The sequence below is a fragment of the Papio anubis genome, chromosome 1, assembly GCF_008728515.1.
Source record: "Papio anubis isolate 15944 chromosome 1, Panubis1.0, whole genome shotgun sequence".
NCBI classification, from domain to species: Eukaryota; Metazoa; Chordata; class Mammalia; order Primates; family Cercopithecidae; genus Papio; species Papio anubis.
In genome coordinates this window covers 116,356,749-116,378,943 of record NC_044976.1, presented here as the reverse complement: position 1 = coordinate 116,378,943, position 22,195 = coordinate 116,356,749, and the positions used below count along the sequence as shown (strand labels likewise).

Here is a 22,195-nt window from a genome sequence, read left to right as displayed (position 1 = left end):
AGATAACTTCATCAACACTAATTAAAATGTAATGTACAAAATAGATACTTGCGTACAAAGTAGGACCTGGAAAATGAACCTAGATACAGGGAAAAATGATGTCAGCCTAGGAAATTTGTCTGATTATTGAGGTTTAATTAACAATTCAATTAATTGTTACCACCACTAAATGTGCATTAAAACCTTATAATTATTTGCTTTAAATATCTGCTGCTATGAAAAACTAGTAGAAGCCAGAAAAGGATCTCAAAAGAGAGAGATGAATATATATGAGACTTTGGCAGTTTGTCACTGTGAATGAAGAATCAGTCCTTTTTGTGCACCAGGAACTCCTGGCAACATAGGAACTAGCTTTTTGACCTTCAGCAAAATCCCAAAAGTTTGTCTTTCCCAATTACCATTGATTTCCTCTGTTCCCAAATAATGAGAGTGAAGGTATCATGTTTAGCCTTTTCCATATGCATAAGGCACTTGACAGCTTACTTTAATGTCTTCTGTCATGTTGCTCTTTTTCATCAGGACCAAAAGAATTTTGATCCAGTTCAAATTGAGCAGGAGATGCAGTCCAAGTTGCCACTGTGGGAATTCCTTCAATTCCCTCTACCCCCACCATGGAACAACACTAAACGTCTAGCTATGATTCATGAGCTTATGCACTTTTGTACGAGTGGTAAGTCCATTGTTTTGTCTTAGCTTCAACTCAGTTTAATTAATGGGCATATATGCCTCTTAAAATTACACCCTTATTTACAAAAAGTATTTTCATTATTGAAAGACCTTTCAGAGGCTAAGGTGGGTATTTTGATTGACTACAACTGTCTTGTTTGAATAATGTCATTAGCAGTGTCGTCATAGCTATAATGCATAACACTCTTCAATTTGATACACTGGGTTTTTTTTTCCCCACTGTGTTTTCTTAGCCACAATAATTCCTTTTTTTCCTCGTTTTCCCCCATCTCTGTCCCAAATACTCCCATTGACATCATTGGAGATGATGTGGTAATCCCATCCTACTTACAGAGAAGTAAAGGGGCGTGTGTGCACGCATACGCGTGCACACATGCATGCACACACGCATGCACGCATATAATTTCCAAGACAATGCTGCCCTTCTGTCTTTTGCCTGACCACTGCACTCTTTTGTCATCATTGCAAATCATGTAAAAATTACAGTAACATTGCAGAGACATTATCTGGAAAGAGAGAAGAGCAACCTGGACCATGCAACTTTGCCCCAATTCAGAGATACCTGTCTTTGAATTTTCATCTTATATCCTATTGCTGCAGCCACCCACAATCAATAAAACACAGGTTCCAGAAGAGTTTTTCTTCTGTCTCTTCCCATTTTGTCCCTTCATGGTTCTTTCTTTTTTTAATTAGAGAAGAAAAGAAAAAGAAGAGGATCCAGATAATCTGAATTTGGCAGGAATGTTCACCGGGGTAAAACTAATGTGAGCACTACCGTGGACCATCTCTGCACATGAGGACAGGAAGGAAATAAGAAAGAGAGTGACCTGGGAGGCAGATGTAGATATCTTGTAACCTGTGCTACTGAAAGCTCATATTTGATACTTTCTTGAGAGAAAATTCTGAGCACACTATTTATAACCACAAATTAAATTTGTATCTAGAAAGATGAATCATAGAACCATAACATTTCCTAACTGAAAGAAACCTTGGAATTAATCTAGTCAAAATCTATTTTCAGATAAGAAAGCTGAGATCCTAGCAGGATTAAATTATAAACAATAAAATTACAAACAAATAAAATTATTTGTTTTAGGATTATGACAATAATCCTAAGTAGATCTTAGGATTGTGGATCTTAGGATGGTGGAAAAAACAAGAAAACATTCTGGTCTCTGGATACCCAGTAGAACACAATTTCCTTACCCTACTGAGCAGGAGACAAGAAGAAATCCACTGCAGAGGTCTGATGGTGCAGTCTGCAGTTTTAAGCACCTGCTCTGTACCTAGGGATACAGAGATGAGTAGAGAGCCCACTGTCAATAGAGAGCATGTTGCTGAGCAGGAGTTGACTCAAGCTAACAGCTTCTCACAGCAGGAAGAGCCATTTTATGCTCTTTGAAGACAGTGGAAAGAGGGGTCATTAAGATATAATATCTAGAAGCACGTCTCATCTGAGTTCACTGGGATTTTGTGAAATAGGCAGTCATTTCTCAAAGTAAATTCTCGTTCCCACTTGAGGGAATATGCAGATACTACTTATAAGAAAAGACATTAACTTCCACAGACATCTTTACTTGACAAGGAAGCATTTAACCTTGAAAAGAAAAGAGTATGTGTATATTCTTCCTTACCATTTCATTTGTAAGCCTAACCAAACTAAAAAGTATTTTTATCTTGATTTCTTTTTTCACTTTTAAGTAGGCTTAGTAATAGAAAAAGCCAGGAACTTCTGAGTCTTGGCATTGACTCATGGACATGCGGGGTACAGCGTCGAGGGACTGGTGTGTCATTTCTGTTGTGTACATAACTACCCCCTTCCTGAGTAGGGGGTGAACTTCTGTCCTTTTTCTGTGTCCTGCCACCCTCCCCTTCTCCTTCTGGCTTAAGATGTGATTCCATTCTTAATGAATGGAGAGCTCAGCTCTCCACACGGCACAGGATTTTTGTTCCTGCTGCCACCATTGAAACCTCAAACATATGCTGCTTACATGCCCCATCCTGGACCCTTGGTGCTCCTCCCCTCCTCCTCTTTTCCCTTTTGCCACATCATACTTAACAGGTCCAAAACCAAGCTCTTGATTCCTCATCCCTAAATTTGTCCCTTCACCATCTGCCTTATTTCAATGAATGGCAACTACTTTCTATCAAAAACCTTGGAGTCATTCCTGCTATCTCTGCTTTTGTTTTTGAGACAGAGTCTCACTCTGTCGCCAGGCTGGAGTGCAGTGGCGTGATCTCAGTTCACTACAACCTCCGCCTCCTGGATTCAAGCAATTCTCCTGCCTCAGCCTCCTAAGTAGCTGAGATTACAGGCGCACGCCACCACGCCCAGCTAATTTTTGTATTTTTAGTAGAGATGGGCTTTCACCATGTTGGTCAGGCTGGTCTCAACCTCCTGACCTCGTGATCCACCCACATCGGCTTCCCAAAGTGCTGGGATTACAGGAGTGAGCCACGGCACCCGGCCGCTGTCTCTGTTTTCACACACTCTGCAATCAATCCCACCATACTCCTCACTGCCGTGCCAGCCCAGTCCCCCACCACCCCTCACTTGGATTATTCCAATCCAAGTGACAGCTTTTCCAGCTGGTCTACAGGCTTTCAGTGTTTTACCAACAATCTTTTCTCCACACAACCACCTGAATGGCCCCTCTAAAATGTTGGTTGGATGTGCCTTTATAACTGAAAACTCTGCAGCAGTCACCCACTTTACTCAGAATAAATCCTAAACTGGGCCAGGTGCCTGGCTCATGACTGTAATTTCAGCACTCTGGGAGGGGAGGCCGAGGCGGGTGGATCGCTTGAGCCCAGGAGTTTGAGACCAGCCTGGCAGACATGGCAAAACCCATCTCTACAAAATATACAAAAATTAGCTGGGTGTGCAGGCCCAACTACTTGGGAAGCTGAGGTGGGAGAATCACCTGCACTCCAGCCTGGGTGAACCTGTCTCAAAAAACAAAACAAAACCAAAAACAACAATAAGAACCTAAACTGTCTGCCACCTACTTTTTGAGCCATCACTTGTCAAGCTGTCATGTTCCATTTTCCTCCATCTACTCTGGCCTCACTGTGATTCCTTGAACATGTCATTCACACCCCTGCCTCAGGATCGTTGCTCTTGCTGTTTGCCCTTCCTCAGTCACTTTCCCCCAGATATCCATACAGCTTGCTCCCCTACTTCCTTCATGTTTTTGCTTAATTGTTCAGAGGATTTTTCCATGACTGCTTTATATAAACTACAAGCCGCTCCCTGACTATTATCACTTTTTGTCCCCTCAGCTGGCTTTATTCTTTTTGTCCTCTCTTTTATCTTTTACATTTATCTCTTCCCAACCCCTAGAACAGATATTCCGTGAGAGCAGGGGGCTCACTATTTTGTTCACCACTGTGTTCCCAGCTTTTATTATAGTTATGATGCCTAATAGGGGCTCAAAAAAATATTTGAGAAATGAGCAAATGAGCAAACTCTCCTTCATTCTGTAACTATTTTACCTCTTCCTTGTCTCTCTTCTGAATCTCCCTGTTTTTTCCCAAAGGACCTGCTGCTTTTCTTATCTTTGCTGGAGAGAAAATGGAGGTTACTTCTGAATTATTGATCCACATCATTTCATTTTTTTCTGATTGGATTCCATGTTTATTTGTTAATTCTACTTCTCCTTCCTCTACCTTGGAACTTCTAAAGTGTAAGAACCAAATCTTGATTCTTTCAAATCCCAGGCACCTATGACAAAGCCTAAAACATAGAAAATAATAACCAATGAAAGAGTGAGCAAGTGAATAAATGCTGTAAAAGGGTAAATACACAATTATAAAGTCTGCTGAAAGCTGATAAACTTTGAAGTGCAATTATGGAAAATACTGCAGCCGTTTGGAAACCTTTCCTGAGCCCAAATGAACAGAAAAACTCAGTCAATATGACAGTCTGTATTAGGCAAAAGTAAATAATTTCTCTGTTTTAAATTACTACAGGAGAAAGGGGTGCTTTCACTCAAAAATAATAAGTTGTGTAAGCATATTCAACCTATATGGTACCCTGGAAAGTCCGTGCAAATGAATCTGGACAGCTAATATTGATTAAGCTATGAAGCAGTTTGGGAGCATTATAATTTGCTAAATTGTATCTTTACTGTGTTGTTTGTTTATCCTCAGGTACCTTTGCTATTTGCTGCAGGCTGGGGAGCCAGTGTTTAAAATCAGCTCAACAGCCATTGTGGCGTGACTCCCTTGTCTTTCTGGTAGACAAACTCCCTGGTTGTCCCTCTGTCAACCCTGTACCATGTGCTAATAAGAACATTTCCAGCAGCACGGGTTCTGCTTTCTTACAGATGTCTTGAGCTGGAATGAAGTAGAACGAGCCTTCAAGGTGTTTACTTTTGAGAGCCTGAAGCTCTCTGAGGTTGATGAAAATGGGAAACTAAAGCCTTCTGGGATGATGTGTGGGTCAGATTCTGAAATGTTTAACATACCATGGGACAACCCTGCCAGATTTGCTAAACAGATAAGGCATCAATATGTCATGAAAATGAACACTCAAGAGGCCAAGCAGAAAGCAGGTACACTGCATGGAGGAAATGGAAAGCATTCTTGTATTTTATTATTGTCAGTTTTTCTCGTATTGTATCTCATGGATGTTCCTTACACTGAATAGATATTAAAATCAAAGACAGAACAATATTTTTGGATCAGAATTTGTCAATGTCTGTGCAAGATAATGAGAGCAACCAAGAACCTTCAGATCCTAGTCAGTGTGATGCTAACAATATGAAGCATTCTGACTTGAATAATCCCGGACTCTCAGTCCCTGATAATAGACAGCTGTTAGAGCAGGAGAGCATCATGAAGACTCAACCCCAACATGAGTCTCTGGGTAAGTTAAAGAGTGTGTGTGTGTGTGTGTGTGTGTAAGACACTATTATAGTACACATAAATCAAAAAGTGTTCAAGATGCATTATTTGAATTTAAGTTATTTGGTTAATTAAACTTTCTTACTGAGTATTGTTATTCCATACGTTCTCTTTATTTCAACCCTGTTTTTAAAAATATCTTAATTCCTATTAGTCCACAATCACCTTAGTAAATTTAGCACAGTGAACATCATTACAACTTTCATCATTAGTGTTACACAGTTATTGTGATTGTGTGCTAAAATTATAAACATTCATCTGCAAAACAGAATGAAATGTCCAGTACAGAGCTTGGTACAAAATCAATGCTCAATGAGCATCATTTCCCCTCCTCTCCCATGTATGGCTCAGGCCATTACTCTCATTGTAGACTAGCATTATAAACAGTGCTATATTAGGAGGTGTGAAAGTATAGAAGGATGTTGGGCTAAATTTATACTGAGCTGCCTTACACATCACTGTCAGATTAATCTGTGTAAAATCTAGCAATTTTGTTTCTCTACTTACAACTTTCAAAGGCTCCCTACTATCTGCAAAATAGAACCCAACTCCTTGGCCTACTTCTCTAGTAGTATCAAATTACTTTTCCTAAAATCTTTTTCCATCTTTCTGCTGTTGCTCACACACTCTGTATTCTAGCCCAACAGAATTAGGCCTATTTACTCTGCACAGCCTGCTCTTTTCAATCTCTGTGGTACCTTTCCCTCACAATATATCCTCCACCTTGAGTTCTCTTTTTGACTATGATTAGGATTCAGTGGCACCTCCATGAAGTCTTATTGGATGTGTCCATATGGAAATGCCTCTCTTAGCATTCCATGGTCATAATTAATCTACACTTCTGGTGAAGTGCTGTGGCTCACTCCTATAAACCTAGCACTTTGGGAGGCCAAGGCAGGAGGATTGCTTGAGGCCAGGAGTTCAAGACCAGCCTGGGTAACATAGCAAGATCTCACCTCTATAAAGAAAAAAAAAAAAAAAAAAAATCTACACTCTCTTTATGGCATTAGTTGTCCTTTTTTCAGTTTTATAATTATGTATATGCCTATATTAAGGCCTCCATTATACCATAGTGTCTTAATGATTATATGTTTATTTTAACATATTAACACCTAAATTTAACACCTAGGTCAAACGTATTAAAGAACACCAAATTTAACATATTAACACCAAATTTAACACCTAGGTCAAAGAAAAAATTACAATAGAAATTGGGAAATATTTCAAACCAAATGATAATGAAAAAACTGAGTATCAAAACTATAGAATGCAGCAGCTGATGCAAGAGGTACTCCAAAAGAAGTTTACAGCTTTAAATAAATATTTTTCGAAAAGAAGCTAAAGATTAATTAACTAAACATCAATCTCAAGTTAGATAAAGACAAACAAAATAAATCAAAGTAAAATAGAAGGAAAACAACAAAAATATTAAATCAGGGAAATAGAAAACAGATGAAAATTACGTCAATTAAATAGAAAACATAGAAACATAGGAAGAACAAAACTGCAAAACTTGGTTCTTTGAATAGACTAGCAATATTGATAAAAAGTTAATCATAAAAAAGAACCCATGAATAACTCTATCAGGAATAAAACTATATCAGGAATAAGAATTATATAAGGAATAAAGAAACAGAGACTTCCCTCAGATTCTACAGAAATTTAAAAGATTGCAAGATAATATAAACAACTTTGACTAAATATGAAAATAAAATGGGCTATTACTGGAAAAGAATAACTTACCAATAATGACCCAAGAAGAAATAGAATGCCTGAGTAGTCTCATATCCAGTTAATTATATCAGTAATCAAAAATCTTCCCAAATAGGGCACACTTAGCTTGAATGATCTCATTGGTAACTGATACCAAACACTAAAAAAGAAATAATTCTAATCTTAACAAAAATTATTCCAGGAAATAGAAAAGTAGCATAATGTCCTCTCTTCATTTTATGAAGCTAGCATAAACTTTATAAGAATACGGACAAGGATAGTGGTACAACTGAAAGTTAAACTACTTCATTAAATTAAACTGATTCACAAATACAGATACAAAAATTCTAAATGAAACATGAGCAAACTGATCTAACATATACTAAATAGTAATATATCACAAACAGGTTGCATTTATAACATGGACAGAAGGAAAATATATATATTGTAGAATCAATATAACTTATCAATTAACACATTAGTGAGAAAAGTCATATAATCATCTCAAAAGAGCAGAAACAGCATGTATAATTCTATAGCAATTTATGAAACAAATCTTATTAAACTAGCAAGAGAAGAAACATTCCTCAATCATATAAACATTATTTTTTATATTACTATGACAAATCTTATATATCAAGGTGAAAAGTTGAAGTAATTCCCTTTAAGATCAGGAGAATGTCCACTATAAACACTTGTATTCAATATTGCATCAGAGGTGTATGCCAACAAGCAAGACTTTTTCTCTTTTAGATAAAAGCATAAGGTTTGAAAAGGAAAAAATAAAACCATCATTATTTGTAAATACTGTGTATGTAGAAAACTCAAAGCAATACACAAAAAAATTGGAATTAATATGAAAGTTTAATAAGGAGGCTGTACTTGTTAAATGATACACGTAAGATGTCTGGAGTGCTGAGACTTTACTGTTATAATTATTCCTTGTATTAAACATTTGTGTTTCATGCACTTTTCTTTGTGTGTTATATTTCATAATTTTAAAAGCATTTAAAAAAAAGTGGTTATGGGCCAAAATTGGATTAAAAAAGTAAAAATAAATTTTAAAAAGTGATAACATGAGAGAATAAGTGTTAAGTTATTATTGACTAATGGTCATCTTACCCTTTTCATTTATCTAGAGGTGGGTCGAAAAGGAAGTAATCAATGGAATAGAATTGGTAGAGGAGGGAATTGGGGTGAATGGAAGAGGGAAGAAAATAACGTTTATTTAATATTGCTCTGCTACATCTCAAGTACATTAACTAATACTTACATAAACATCAGCCTATGACAAAGATGCTATTATCCCAATTCTACAGATGAGGAAACCAAGACTCAGAAAGGTTAAATAATTTGTTCAACTACATACAAGTAGAAAGTCAGGATTGAACAGAGTGCTAACTTCGAACCAGTGCTTCCTCCACTGTGTCTTGCAGCTTCCTGGGTTCCAGAAATTTCTGGTGATGCAGCTAATGATTTAGCCATGCTCCTAGTCTCATTCATGCTGATTTTTATGCTGATTTTGTTGCCTTTGGGTTTTCCTTCTTTCTAACCAGGGTGGATTCCCTATTTCTTTGTCCTAAGTACCGTTACCTATTAGCCTACCTCTCAAAAAATGTAAGCCAATAAGTTAACCTGAGTTCTAATGGCAATAGTGTATCCTATGGGACTACAAATGAATGACAGGGAAGTCACTCTGGGTTAATATAGAGTCAGAATAAGCCAGGAGAGGTGTAAGGCCCAAGGTGTTTTCTTTGTTTTGTTTCATTTTTTTTCTTTAAAGCAGCTGGATAGTTTTCCTCAGGCAACTTTTGCCACCTGGTGGTCAAACTACATAAATTGGTGTGCTGGACTCTGGAAGAAAGTAGATTCTTATATTAATAGTAACTTCCTAAATTCTCAGGGGTTGAAAATGCTATAGCGGACAGTGTATCCTAGAGGCCACGCAATCTGGAGGGTGGATCTCAGGGCCATACATGTTTCTCCGCGGTGCATTTTGACCTACTTCCAGGAGCCATTCCATTTGAAAGCGGGAGGGCATCTGGGCTTGGTGTCGCACTGTAGCTGTTGTGACTATGGGACTTTGTTGTTGTTGATTTTACATTTCTTTCCCTAACTCTGAATCATACTTACTTCAAAGCGGCCAACTTTAATTCTCTTTAAACAAGGCAAAAATCATTCATGTATTTCCTGCACAACCATTTTAGCGTCAAATACATATAAAAGCCTGTTCCTGGACATAAAGGGCTGGATATTTGTGCTTTTCTTAACCAAATACTGGATTTCCATCTGAGACTATTTTTGAACTTGACAGGGCCTAGTGGATATTTATGAAAAACCTGAGAGTTGATAACCGCGAGTCTATAGGTTTAGATGTGCCCTTTATGCTTGTTGGGTGTTTTTTTAATAAAGTAGCTGCTTTGCAGAGGGATCTTGTTATCTCTAAAGTAAAACAGATTAGGAAAGCTGTTTTTCAAAGGGATGAGAAAGCATCCATTTCCAGATGTGTCAAAAACTACTGAATCACACTGTCAAAGGATTATGTGGTTGAAAGCAAAAATCAGAAAAAGAAAAAAAAAAGATTTTTACTCTACTATTAAATAAATAATTCAGATTACTTTTAGAATGTTCTTTCCTTTGATAAAATAACTGATGCATAATTTTTAGAACAGATTTTCTAAACTGGAGACTTTTTCTGCTGGATCCAATAGGAGGGAATATCAAATCTCCCGGAAATCTGGCAGACCACAGAATAGAATAATTTTTATCCACAGATTTCATATCAGTTGCTTCAAGGACACATGGGACATCATGGTCTATTTAGAGTTATAGTTGGCTTGAGTTTTCTCTTCAGTGGATGTGTTTATATAAATGCTGAACTGAATTGGTTGTATGGTTTTCCCCTAAATCAAAATGGAACGTTCACGCTGTCACCTTCACCAGGCAAAGGCAAGATGGAACTAGTAGCAAACATGTAAGTAGCTGTGCTCCTGAAAGAAAGAACAACACTGACCTGTCCTTCATAGGCACAATCAACTTCTCCCTCTAGAAGCCCAAATATGGTACTCTTTGCCGCATAATAAAATGTTGTCTTATGCTTGCCACAGAATAAGACTTTGTTGTAGGTTTTTTTCCACACTTCTAATTTCTCTATATGGCTTTAGGTTCATTTCCACCTTTGATATATAATGTAGATTCCTCTCATTCAATCAAAAGGAAATATTTACTGAGTTCCTGCCAGGTGCTGGGTGCTCAGGGTACAGTAAAAAAATAATAATAATAATAAGATGAAGTTTCTATTCTCCAGGAATTTACATATGAGGTGGAGAGACAGACCATAAACAAGTAAGTAGCATTAGGCATAGGTACATGCTATGATTAAAAAAAAAAAAAAAAAAAAAAAGCAGAAGATGAGGCAGAAGGCTCTTGACAAGGTGATACTCGAGCAATATGAATGAAGTCAGGGTCTGAAAAAGGTAAACATCTAAGGCCAAAGCATGCCAGAGGGAAAGCAAGTGCAAGACCCTGAAGGCACAGCAAGCAGGCCAGTGTATCTGTAGTAGAATAAGCAAGGGAGTCAAAGAGTTGTGCTTGAAGAGTTAGGCCAGGGCCATTTCCTGTACAACTTTGTCAGACGTAATCTTCATTTATTCTAAGGGTGATAAGAAGTCAGGGCTGTTCAGTTGTTCAGCAACATCAAAGTATATTCCCACAGATTCCACCTCCTACACACACATACTCTTTCTGTGATAAAAAAAAATGCTATATACATTATCCATTTCTCGATTAGAGATTCACAATAACAAGAGCAAATTTCGAATTCTAAGACATTCATAGTGAGATGTTCTTGAATCTATGCTAAACTTATTTATCATGGAACTCTTCCTTCTGGTGATGCAGAAATCAACAATATGAATGTATTCCTTCCTTGTTCATGCACATGGCTGTTGCTTCATAGCCAAGGATGATACCGCCATCCCAGTCGTCATATAAGCGTACTCTGTGGTCACAAGGAAAGCTAGTGTGCATGACTCATATTGGTCCATAGTGTGCATGACTTGTATTGGTCCATGGAGTCCAGCTACTACTTCATTTATTTATTTAACTTTTGTTAAGCTTCATGTGTAAATTAGCAGATGCTCATTAAATCATTTTTAAATTAATAAATGATTAATGAATGGAAGGGAAACTCTGCAGAATGGTGAAAGCATATCATTTTCCAATAGGAAGTGCATTTATCTGCCAGTGCCTCTTTGCATGCATGGCCTGCCCCCACCCTAGTCTGTCATCCACAAGATCCACGGAAATTTTAAAAGGCTTTGTGATAGTCACCAGCACAAGAAGACAAATCGTGTGTACTAAGAAGTTGATTTCATCAGTAAATATTTACAACTTTTAAAGGTAAAGATATATTGTTAGAAGTGAAGGATACAGTCTGAAAGCAGAATATCTGGTATGATTTAAGATGGATCACACAAGAAGCTAGGTTCTTTTCAAAGAGCTTAGTATAGTTTTTCTAGGTAGGCACAGATTTAGAATTATGGACACAAACACCCTTCTGGAGGCACAAAACATGCCTTTCAGGCACTGCCTTTTCAGCACAGAAACATAGATCATATGGGCAACAAAAAGCACAGCATTAACCAGCAGGGCAAGAACAAAGCCAGAATACAACTGGATGTTGGTGTCTTTGATTTGCAGAGCAGACCACAAACAATGAGATCAAAGATGATGCAGTTGCAAAGGCTGATTCTCATGAAAAGGTAAGGAATTGTTTTTCTAAAAATGTAGATGACAGGATGATCTGAGCAAAACCATGATTTGGAGTGAGAAACACTGAAAAAGGAAAAAGAAGATACTTAGAAGGAGAATACTGAGGTTAGAAAAGAGGAATTATTCGGACATCCCCAGAGCAGCTCTAACTGGAGAGAAAGGAGTTAATTTTGCTAGGCGGCTTGCACATAACTTCCCAGCTCCATGCTCCTCTCTAGACAGTGTGGCTTGGCAACCTCACAAACACCTGCTCACCATACAGCCATATAGAGCTAACGTTGTCTTGAAGAGAGTTCAGAAAACCTGCCTGTAATTGCTAACAGGACTCAGAAGAGTATAACCTAACAATAAAAATATTTAGATTATGTTGCCCATAAAAAAAAAAAAGTCAAAGCCATACTCTTTTTGGCAGCAGCTCTCCTAAAATGTTGCCATATGGATTTATACATATGCAGATTTCCCCAATTAGATGGAGTACATGCTGGTTAGTTGACGGAGCCCAAGAGGGCTCCATTTGGACTTAAACAAATTAAAGCTGAAATTGTGTTCCTATGATATTTTAGAAATCCAAGAAGATGATGGTGGAAGCAGATTTAGAGGACATAAAGAAAACACAGCAGCGCAGTCTAATGGACTGGAGTTTTACTGAACATTTTAAACCGAAAGTACTGCTTCAGGTATTTATGGACTGCGATTCTCTAGGAGACGGTCAGATAGGTCTGGAGAGTCTGCTGTGATTTAGAACAGTTCACCTCCAGGTCATTCTCTCAAATCTAGTTCAGATCAATATTCTCCTTTACTTCAGCTATAAAATAAATTTACTTCCAGCTTGAGCTATGCATTCCCAGGGACTCTCTAAAATAGTTTAAAATACACTTTACGAAAGAATGCTTTTATAAAATATTTTAAGAAAAGAAATATACAAGACTGCTGCATATATATTTATATATATATATACACACACATATATATACACTTTTTTGCTGCTGAATATATTTTCTTAAAAAAAGTAAGGTTTTATTGGGAAAAACCCTGTTTTTTTTCCATATTGTTTATCCATTCTACTCAGTTTCACTACATTTCACAGTATTTTCTGTTTTGATTAACAGTTCAATGGAATCTGTGATAGCTAACATTCATTGAGCACTTACCATGTGCCAGGCACTGATTAATATGTGTTATTAGCGCATTTAACCCTCACAATAACCCTATGAAGTAGGAACTATGTAAGCAGTAAGAAACTGAGGCACCTTGACCAGTAGTGACTTTTGTCCAAGGTAACGTGGCAGCTAAGTGAGAAGCAAGATATAAATCCAGGAAATCTGGTCCTGGAACTTGTATTCTTAACCACTCTGCAAAATAACAAGTAATCCCAAACCTAAATCCTTTTGCTGTTTTTAGCTTTTACACAAAAACCTGTCCTCTTTTGGTTTTGTCTTTTTAATTTGATTTTTATTTTTGTCAAAGTTTTACCACATGTTTTTTAAGCCAGAAAGTTCTACAAAGTCTTATTATGAAAAACAGCCTCCTTCCCCCATACCCACCCCACTCCACCAAGCCTCAATTCTCAGAGGCAAAAATCTTCAGCACATTTACCCCTTTCTTTTGTTACTTTACTCAGTGATCTCTAAATAGCAAGTATATTTTGTTTAGTTTTAGTTTTGTGACATCATTATCAATCGATTCCCTCTTGAGAACACAACTTTGCCCACCCCCATCCAACACATACCTGCATGTACAGGTACAGGCTCACCCACCCCCGCATTCATATTAGCACTTCTCCTTTCTCTGATACTGTTAACAATATCATAAGTTTTGGTTAGATCAGTATTCAAAACTCACTTTATTTCAGTTATGTAAGTGCTATTCACAGCTGAACTGTGTAGTATTCTGTAATTATATTTCCTTTATCGGTAGCATTTTTATTTTCTCTGCAGTTAATAATTGCCTCTTTTTCTATTTGTTTAGTTTACTATGTATTTATTACTAACTCATCCCCAAATTCTCTACTACTGAGTAAGTCTCTCAATACATTCAAACATAACAGATACTCTGTTATTCTAACTTTAGATATTCTAACAGTTTTATTGTATTAGTGATATCTCTCCCATATTCCCTAAACTTGCTGCATAGCTGTGGTCCTGGGCCTCCATTTACCATCATCTGGCCCATACCCATTCCCTTCCTTTCCAGTTAGATGCCTGTTTCCTTCATCCCATGTGTTCCCTCTCCGGTTACACTTTTTTTTTTTTTTTTTTGTGGAGGATCATCTCTTCCAGTAGCTTCCTTAATTAAGATAGACGGGATGTAAATTTTTGAGTCATTCAATATTTGAAAACAGCTTAATTCTATCTTTATATTGACTGGCAGTCAGGCTTTGCAGTAAATGCTAAATTAAAAAGCATTTTTTCTCAAGACTTTAAAGACATTCTTTGACAGTGTTCTGACTTCCCGGATTGTCCTTAGAAAAATAAATAAATAAATACAATTCTGATTCCTAATCAGTTGTTTGAGTGTGTTTTGATCCTCTCTCTGGAAGATTTTAAGATCTTCTGTTTGTTCCAATGCTCTTGATTTCCTGTTGATATGCCTTAGTGTGGTTCTGTTTCTATGTATTGTTCTGGCAAGCCAGTGCAATCCAGAAATTCCTGTATTTATATTTTGGGAAATTTTCTATAATCATTTCTTCAATAATCTCTCCTCTCCATTTTCTCTGTCTGTTTTTTTCTGGAAATCTTCTTACTCTGGTGTTGGACCTCCTAGACTGAACTCGCAATTTCCCTTTCTTTTTTCTTTTAGTTTCCATCAATTTATCTTTTGGCTTTGCTCAATTTCCATTCAGGTCTTATATTGAGCCTTTTATTCCTGTTATTAGTTATTATCATTCTAATTCCTAAAGTTGTATTTATAATTCCAAATTACCTTTTTAAAGGATCGTTTCACTTCTTTTTTTTTTTTTTTTCTTTTTTTTTTTTTTTTTTTTGAGATGGTGTCTTGCTCTGTCGCCCAGCCTGGAGTGGCACAATCTTGGCTCAGTGCAACCTCCGCCTTCCAGGTTCAAGTGCTTCTCCTGTCTCAACCTTCCAAGTAGCTGGGATTATAGGCACTTGCCACCACACCTGGCCGATTTTTGTATTTTTAGTAGAGTTGGGGTTTCACCATGTTGGCCAGGCTGGTCTTGAACTCCTGACCTCAGGTGATCCACCCACCTTGGCCTCCCAAAGTGCTGGCATTACAGGCATGAGCCATTGCATTTCTGATATAATACATTCTCTTATCTCTATGAGGATATTAAAGTCCTCTGAAGTTGTCTTCTCCCTGAATTATCTCTTTTTCCTCCAAGTTTCTTTTCTCTTTTTTTGTCTTTTTTGTTTGGTCTTCATTTTTCATGTTAGAGGGTAATATATAATATTGTCCTCTTTGCTCATATTAATAATGAAACAATAAAAATATGATAGGAAGTGCTATATGAGGTGGGGTGGGAAGCTGTCAATAAGTGAGTTCATTGTTGGGAGATTTGGCTGGGAGATTTCTGTAGGAGACTCACCATCGTTGGTATGTGAGGTCTGTTTTCTTGGGCCATTTAAATTCTCCATGGAAAAAGAAAAGTCTAATTTTCTGTCTGAAAGACATAAGCCTTTCTGTCAGTGTTTTGAAAGCTAGGTAATGGGGGAAGGATATTAAGCTTCTGACATTTATTATCTAGATCTGCCTTATCCAATGTGGTAGCCACTAGTCACATGTAACATCTGAGTACTTGAAATAAATCTAGTCCAAACCGAGATGTGCAATAACTGTGCTGTACACTATATAAGTGGTATACACACTCAATTTCCAAGACTTTAAAAAGGTGGCATTAATTACTTTTGCACTGTTTATATGTTGAAATTATAATTTTATCTGTCAGATTAAATAAAATATATCATTAACATTTAGTTGACTTGTTTCTTTTTACTTTTTAAAATGTGGCTACTATAAAATTTAGAATTGCACATGTGGCTCACATTTGTGGCTCACTTTATATTTCTATTGAGCAGTGCTGATTTAGGCTTTTTCACAATTCCCTTTTTTTCTGGCATGTACTTCTCTGTCGGTGTGTCTTGGTTCCACTGTTCTTAGAACCCATTGGTCTAACATCCGTAGTTACCCTCTTCCCCTCTGCTGGAGTGGGAGATAGGCAATAGCCCAGTTGCTCAGAATTTTAATGGGATCCAGGGGCCTAACGGCTTCTTAAAAAGACTTTAAACTAATCTTCCTATTTTCAGTGCCACTTTCACCCCATTTGCAGAGTTGACTAGTATTTCCATATCCTGAAACTTTCTATATTTCTGCACACAAATGGGGTTGCCTCTGGTCTCTCCTAAAATTAATCTCAAGACTTGGCTTTCTGCATTCTGCTAAGTCAGTTAGCCCTTATCCTTTTACTTTCCAGTTTCTAAAATTCTGGTGCCTTTGTCTCCTCTCCTTCAACAAGTTGAAGTTGGCCTTCAACTTTATGACATTAAAAAAACAAACAAAATTTTACTGTTCTTCTAATGAGGCGTTAGGGAGTGCAAATGCTCAATCTTCTCTCTGTAACTGAAAGTTTATTTCAGACTTTATTCTATTTCAGTTTTTCTCTGTCCTTACCGCTCGATGAAACTGCACTTTTCAAGGTAATCAATAATCTTTGTTTCGCTAAATCTAATAGACACTTATCTTTCTTCATCTTCCCTGACCTTTTAACAGCATTGCAGAGCTTATCACTTCCCCCATGAAACACTCTGCACTCTTGGTTTCCTCAGTGTTGTATCTGGAATTTTGTTGACTTCTCCTCCTTTACCCAGCATCTAATATGGAAGTGCCTCAAGGCTCTGGAGCCTCCAGGAAGCCCTAGAGCATCTTCTCGCCTCTGTAAACACCCTCCTTTGATGATCTCATCTGTTATATACTATCTAATGCTGACAGATGCCTAAGTTTTTGTCTTTTAAATTACCTCCCTCTAGAGATTCACATTATTATACCTTACTCAAAATTCTACCTGAATTTCTGATCAAATTTAGTATCCATCTCAAATTTAGTATCCCACATGACACTCATATTTTTCCCACCTAAGCATTTCTTCCCTTGTCCATCTCAGAAAAGGTCACCATCATTCAAGTGCTCAAGCAAAAAGCCAGAATCATCCTTTGTTCCAACCTTTCCTTTGTCCCTGATACCTAATCCATTATCAATGTTTAAGGGGTACACCTCCAAATATATCTTCAAGCTCTTCTGCAACACAGCTACCACTACCTTTTTTTTTTTTTCTTTTTTTTTTTTTTTTTTTTGAGACAGAGTCTCGCTCTGCCACTCAGGCTGTAGTGCAGTGGTGTGATCTCAGCTCACTGCACCCTCCGCCTCCCAGGTTCAAGCGATTATCCTGCCTCAGCCTCCTGAGTAGCTGGGACTACAGGCACGCGCCACCACGTCCAGCTAATTTTTGTATTTTTAGTAGAGACAGGATTTCACCATGTTGGCGAGGATAGTCTCAATCTCCTGACCCCGTGATTCACCCTCCTTGGCCTCTCAAAGTGCTGGGATTACAGGCGTGAGCCACCACGCCCAGCCAACTTTTGTATGACTGTTGCCCTCTCATTCCACCACAATATCCTCCTGATTACCTGCTTCCACTCTTGCCCTGCTCTAATCCATTCTCCATATATAAGACATTCCATTAATTTCATCTTTATGGACACACCTCTTTCAAAATAATCTATAAAGCCACAGGTCTGTAGTCCCAACTATTCAGGAGGCTGAGACAGGAGGATCACTTGAGGCTAGGCTTTAGGGGCCAGCCTGGGCAACATAGCAAGGTTCCATCTCTAATTAACAACAAAAAAGATCTTAATCATATTTTAGAGAAAAATCTTATCTATTTTGTTTATTTTTGTCTTCCTAGACCTGCACAGTGCCTGCCACACAATAGTACTCATTTTTAATGAAAAACTTAACTAAATAAACTAATGTAACCAATAATATTAATACAGAATAAAAGACAAGCACAAATTAGTAAAAAAGGAGAAAATAAGATATGAAAACTTTACATATTGATTGAGAGCAGCTATAGTTCTGAGAAACTTAGTGCTATATTTTTAGCACCCCAAAGCAAATATGAAAACTCAAAGATTTCAAAGCTCTCACTATCTAAAAGAAGGAAGGATAGATATTCATCATAAATGCAATGGTTTTTTGGGTTTATAGTCTGAGCAGAATTTGCTTTTCAAAAAAACATCAATAAGTACTAGATGATACCCTACATAGCAATATTTTAAAATGCAAAGATATTCACCACATGTATGTTTCTTATGTTGGCTCTGAGGGAGCAGATGTAAAAGTGCCACTCCATAAAGATACTCATTCAGGGGACTAAATTGGGGAAGCAAATGTATTGTTTTGATTATGCTACCAATGCAGAATTGAAAGCAAAATTAAAGCAGCCCTTTTCTAACATATTATTCCGTGCCTTCAGATCATGCAAACAATAGAAAACCAAAAGCTGCCTCAGCAAATCGATACTGAAAATGAAAACAAAAGCTCACAGCTGTCTAATTTGTTTTTCCTATCGACAAGTTTCCTTATTGTTGATTGGCAAAGGAAACAGGATAAGCAGCTGCCCACGGTGCCTCCCTATTGGTGGCTGCCACTGCAGTGCATGCTGAGGATGGTATTTTTAGAAAGGGCCAGAGGTGGAAGGCAGGTAGAAATGGTATGTGTCAGAAAGACCACTCACTTCACTTCATCTAACACAGCGTGGTATAGTGGACAGAATGCAAAATGGTAAAATTTAGAGTTGGAAAACAGGGATGAGCCTTGGCACCATAACACACAGTGTTCTTAGACAAGTCCCTTATTCTCTCTTAGCCCCAATTTATGCTGAAAAAATGAGAATTCTAATTTTGATATGGGAAAAATAATCATACCTACTGTTTTAGTCCACTTGGGCTGCCATGCCAAAATGCCATGCCTGAGTGGCGTGAACAACAGAAATTTTCTCACAGTTTTGGAGGCTGCAAGTCTGAGGTCTGGGTGCTGGCATAGTTGGGTTTTGTCAAGGGCTCCCTTCCTGGCTTGTGCCTTTGCATTGTGTCCTCACATGGCAGAGAGTAAGAGGGAGCGGGGATGGAGAAGGGAAAGAGGGAGGGAGAACAAGTTCTCTGCTGCCTCTTCTTATAAAGGCACTAATCTTATCTTCAGGGCCCTAGTCTCATGACCCCATCCAAACCTCATTACCTCCCCACAGCCCCATCTCCAAATACCATCACACTAGCAGTTAAGGCTTCAACGTATACATAGGGATGGTGAACACAATTTAATTCATAGCATCTATTTATCTGGAGTTTTTAATGATGATAAAATGAGATGATCTATATCAAGGTACGGAAAATGCTAGATAAATGACTGCTGTGCTTAATTATTACCTACCAACCTTAATGAAGAACACTTGTAGCAAATGCCTCTCTGCCTGATGCCTAGTATTTGTTTTTCTAAAGTGTTGCTGAAATGCTTCCCAAGCCATCTACCATTCATGCTCTCACCTTCTAGTAGCTAGAAAAGAATCCTCTGGGAATTTCAACTTGACTAACAATGTGGAGGTAAATGTAGGAAGAAAAAGGGAGTAGAGAAATGCCCTAGTAGGAGACCTTTCTCTTTGGGAAAATAAAAAAGATTCTACAATGCAATTATTTTTATTTTCAGGTCCTTCAAGAAGCCCATAAGCAATATAGGTGTGTTGATTCTTACTACCACACCCAAGACAACTCTTTACTTTTAGTCTTTCACAATCCAATGAATAGACAACGTTTGCATTGTGAATATTGGAACATTGCTCTTCACTCCAATGTTGGATTCAGGTAACAAATTTAGAAAGTTTCGTTAATTAGTTGGGTTTAGTTAGCTTGCCAGTTACTTAGTTACTTAGGTGTTAGTTTCTTAGCCTAAGCTAGTGGGTTCAGCTCGATGAAAACATTTGTGTAGTACTATAGATTCAGTTCAGCTCACTAAATTGAATGTCAGCATGTGCTGGGCACTGTATAGGCATTGGAGCTCTACCACTAAAGAAAACAGGTATCATTCTTGCCCTCATGGAATCCAGTGAGGATGTTGTTAAATTACATTTGATTCATTTCGATTCCAGTAAAACTGTCTCCAAAAGATTTCAAGTAGGAACTATAAAACATGACATTCTGCATGTTGGTTTTTTTAACTCTATTTTATCTGGGGAAGATTCAAAAATAGGTCAGCTGAGTAATATACCAACAGAGCAGTCAGGTTTCCAGCAAACTGAGAGCCTAGGAGTCAGTGATTTTTTTTTCTTTCCAGCTCCTTAGTTATTTTTTTGTTGTCTTAAAACTTTGTTCTCTCTTCTCATTAAGTATGATGATATTTCATTGTTATTTCAATACTGGTTAATGTATTTTCAGTATTATTTGTATAGCTTTTTTTTGTTTCAAAGAATACGGAAAGATTTACAGAATGGACTTACATAATAATTGGGGGAATATGCTGTATGTGGGCACACACACACATTTTAAGGTCATTTTATGAAAGGAATATGGTAGGTATACTAATATAACACCTTGAACAGTTAAGCTGTGTTTGTCATTGTTTTGTTTTTCATTAACAATAATTAAACATTTTATACTTTTGCCTTATTTGCTGGCTAGGATCTCCAATTTAATTTTGAGGAGAAATCCTTGTCTTATTCCAAATTTTAAAGGCAATGTTTTGAATATTCAACAATTAAATGGTTTTGGTTTTTTTTTTTTTTTTTGCTCTAGGATTTACATAAATATTCCTTATTAAGTTAAAAAAACTATTTCTAGTGTGCTATGAGTTCTCAGTCATAGATGGTCATTAAGTCATATCAGTAAGATGATTTTTCTGGATCAATTTAGGTGTTTATATTTTTTTCTTTAATCTATGAAAGTACTGATTTCATTGACAGACATTCTAGTGTTGAACCAAACTTGCATTCCTGTAGTAAGCCAAATTTGTCCATTATGCTACCTTCTTTATAATTGCCACATTTGTTTGCTAATATATTGTTTAGAATATGTGTATTCATGTGTATTCATGGGCAAGATTCAGCTACAATGTTTCCTTGCTTTAAATATTCCTATTTGGTTTTGGTATTGAGATTATATTAACCTCATAAATTAACTGCAAAATGTTCTCCCTTTTTATTTCTATTTTTTAATTTTCTGAAATAGTTCGTGGAAAATTAAGATATATGTTCCTTTGGCATTTGGTAGAGTTTGCAGGTAAAAACATATGGCCCAGGGAAGATGTTTGATTACTGACACGACTTCTATCATGATTATCAGACTCTTCAGGTTTTCTATTTAATTTTAATTAAGTTTATAATTTATATTTTTCCAGATATTTGACCATTACACCTGTTTTCAAAAGTATTGACATAAAGTTGATTAAAATATTCTCTTACCTTTTAAACGTGTGTTACATGTGTCTGTATTCTTTTTTGTTCTTAACATTTTTAATGTACGATTTCTCTATATTTTTCTGGATCAAACTTGCCAAAGGTTTGCCAGTCTTGCTAATATTTTTAAGAAATCTGTTCTTGCTTTCTGATTCTTTCTCCTTTTATTTTATTTGATTTTGCCATCATCTTGTTTATTTCTCCTCTTTAACTTCCTTGGATTATTCTGATGTTCTTTAACTTCTTAAATTAAAATCTTATCTTGTGATTTCGAGTTGTTTTTTGTTAGTTTTGGTTGGCTTTTTGATCATTAGCATTTAAGGCAAAATCTCTCCCTAGCAACACCTCAAAGTATCTGACAGTATTTTTATTATCTTACATTTCTAATTTCCATTATCCTTGCTTACTTGACCCATTAATTACACAGAAATGTGAGTTTTCGTTTTAAACACTTGGCTATGTGTTACATTTTTGTTAACAGTTTATAGTTTTAAGATATAGTGGTCAGGTAACATGTTCTATGGAATACTGAGGCTATGAAATTTGTTGATACTTGCTCTGTTGTTTAATATGTAGTCAGTTTTTTAATGCTTAAAGTTTGTATGACAGGAAGGAATATTCTCTAATTTCTGACTGTAGGGATGTATTTTTTAAATC

The 22,195-nt window shown here is 36.9% G+C and overlaps 1 protein-coding gene across 6 annotated transcripts in view; it reads left to right on the top strand.

The window, feature by feature from the left end:
* SPAG17 (sperm associated antigen 17) overlaps positions 1-22,195 on the top strand; it is a 232,623-nt gene that overhangs the window by 98,095 nt on the left and 112,333 nt on the right. For 5 of the 6 annotated variants that reach the window (XM_021922730.2, XM_021922725.2, XM_017946225.2 and 2 more), the window contains exons 13-18: positions 520-670; positions 5,016-5,243; positions 5,339-5,557; positions 12,010-12,071; positions 12,645-12,758; positions 19,798-19,952. In XM_021922730.2, the coding sequence (XP_021778422.2) occupies positions 520-670; positions 5,016-5,243; positions 5,339-5,557; positions 12,010-12,071; positions 12,645-12,758; positions 19,798-19,952 (929 nt within the window). The remainder of the gene's footprint in view (positions 1-519; positions 671-5,015; positions 5,244-5,338; positions 5,558-12,009; positions 12,072-12,644; positions 12,759-19,797; positions 19,953-22,195) is intronic. The other variant, XM_021922743.2, reaches the window with a different exon arrangement.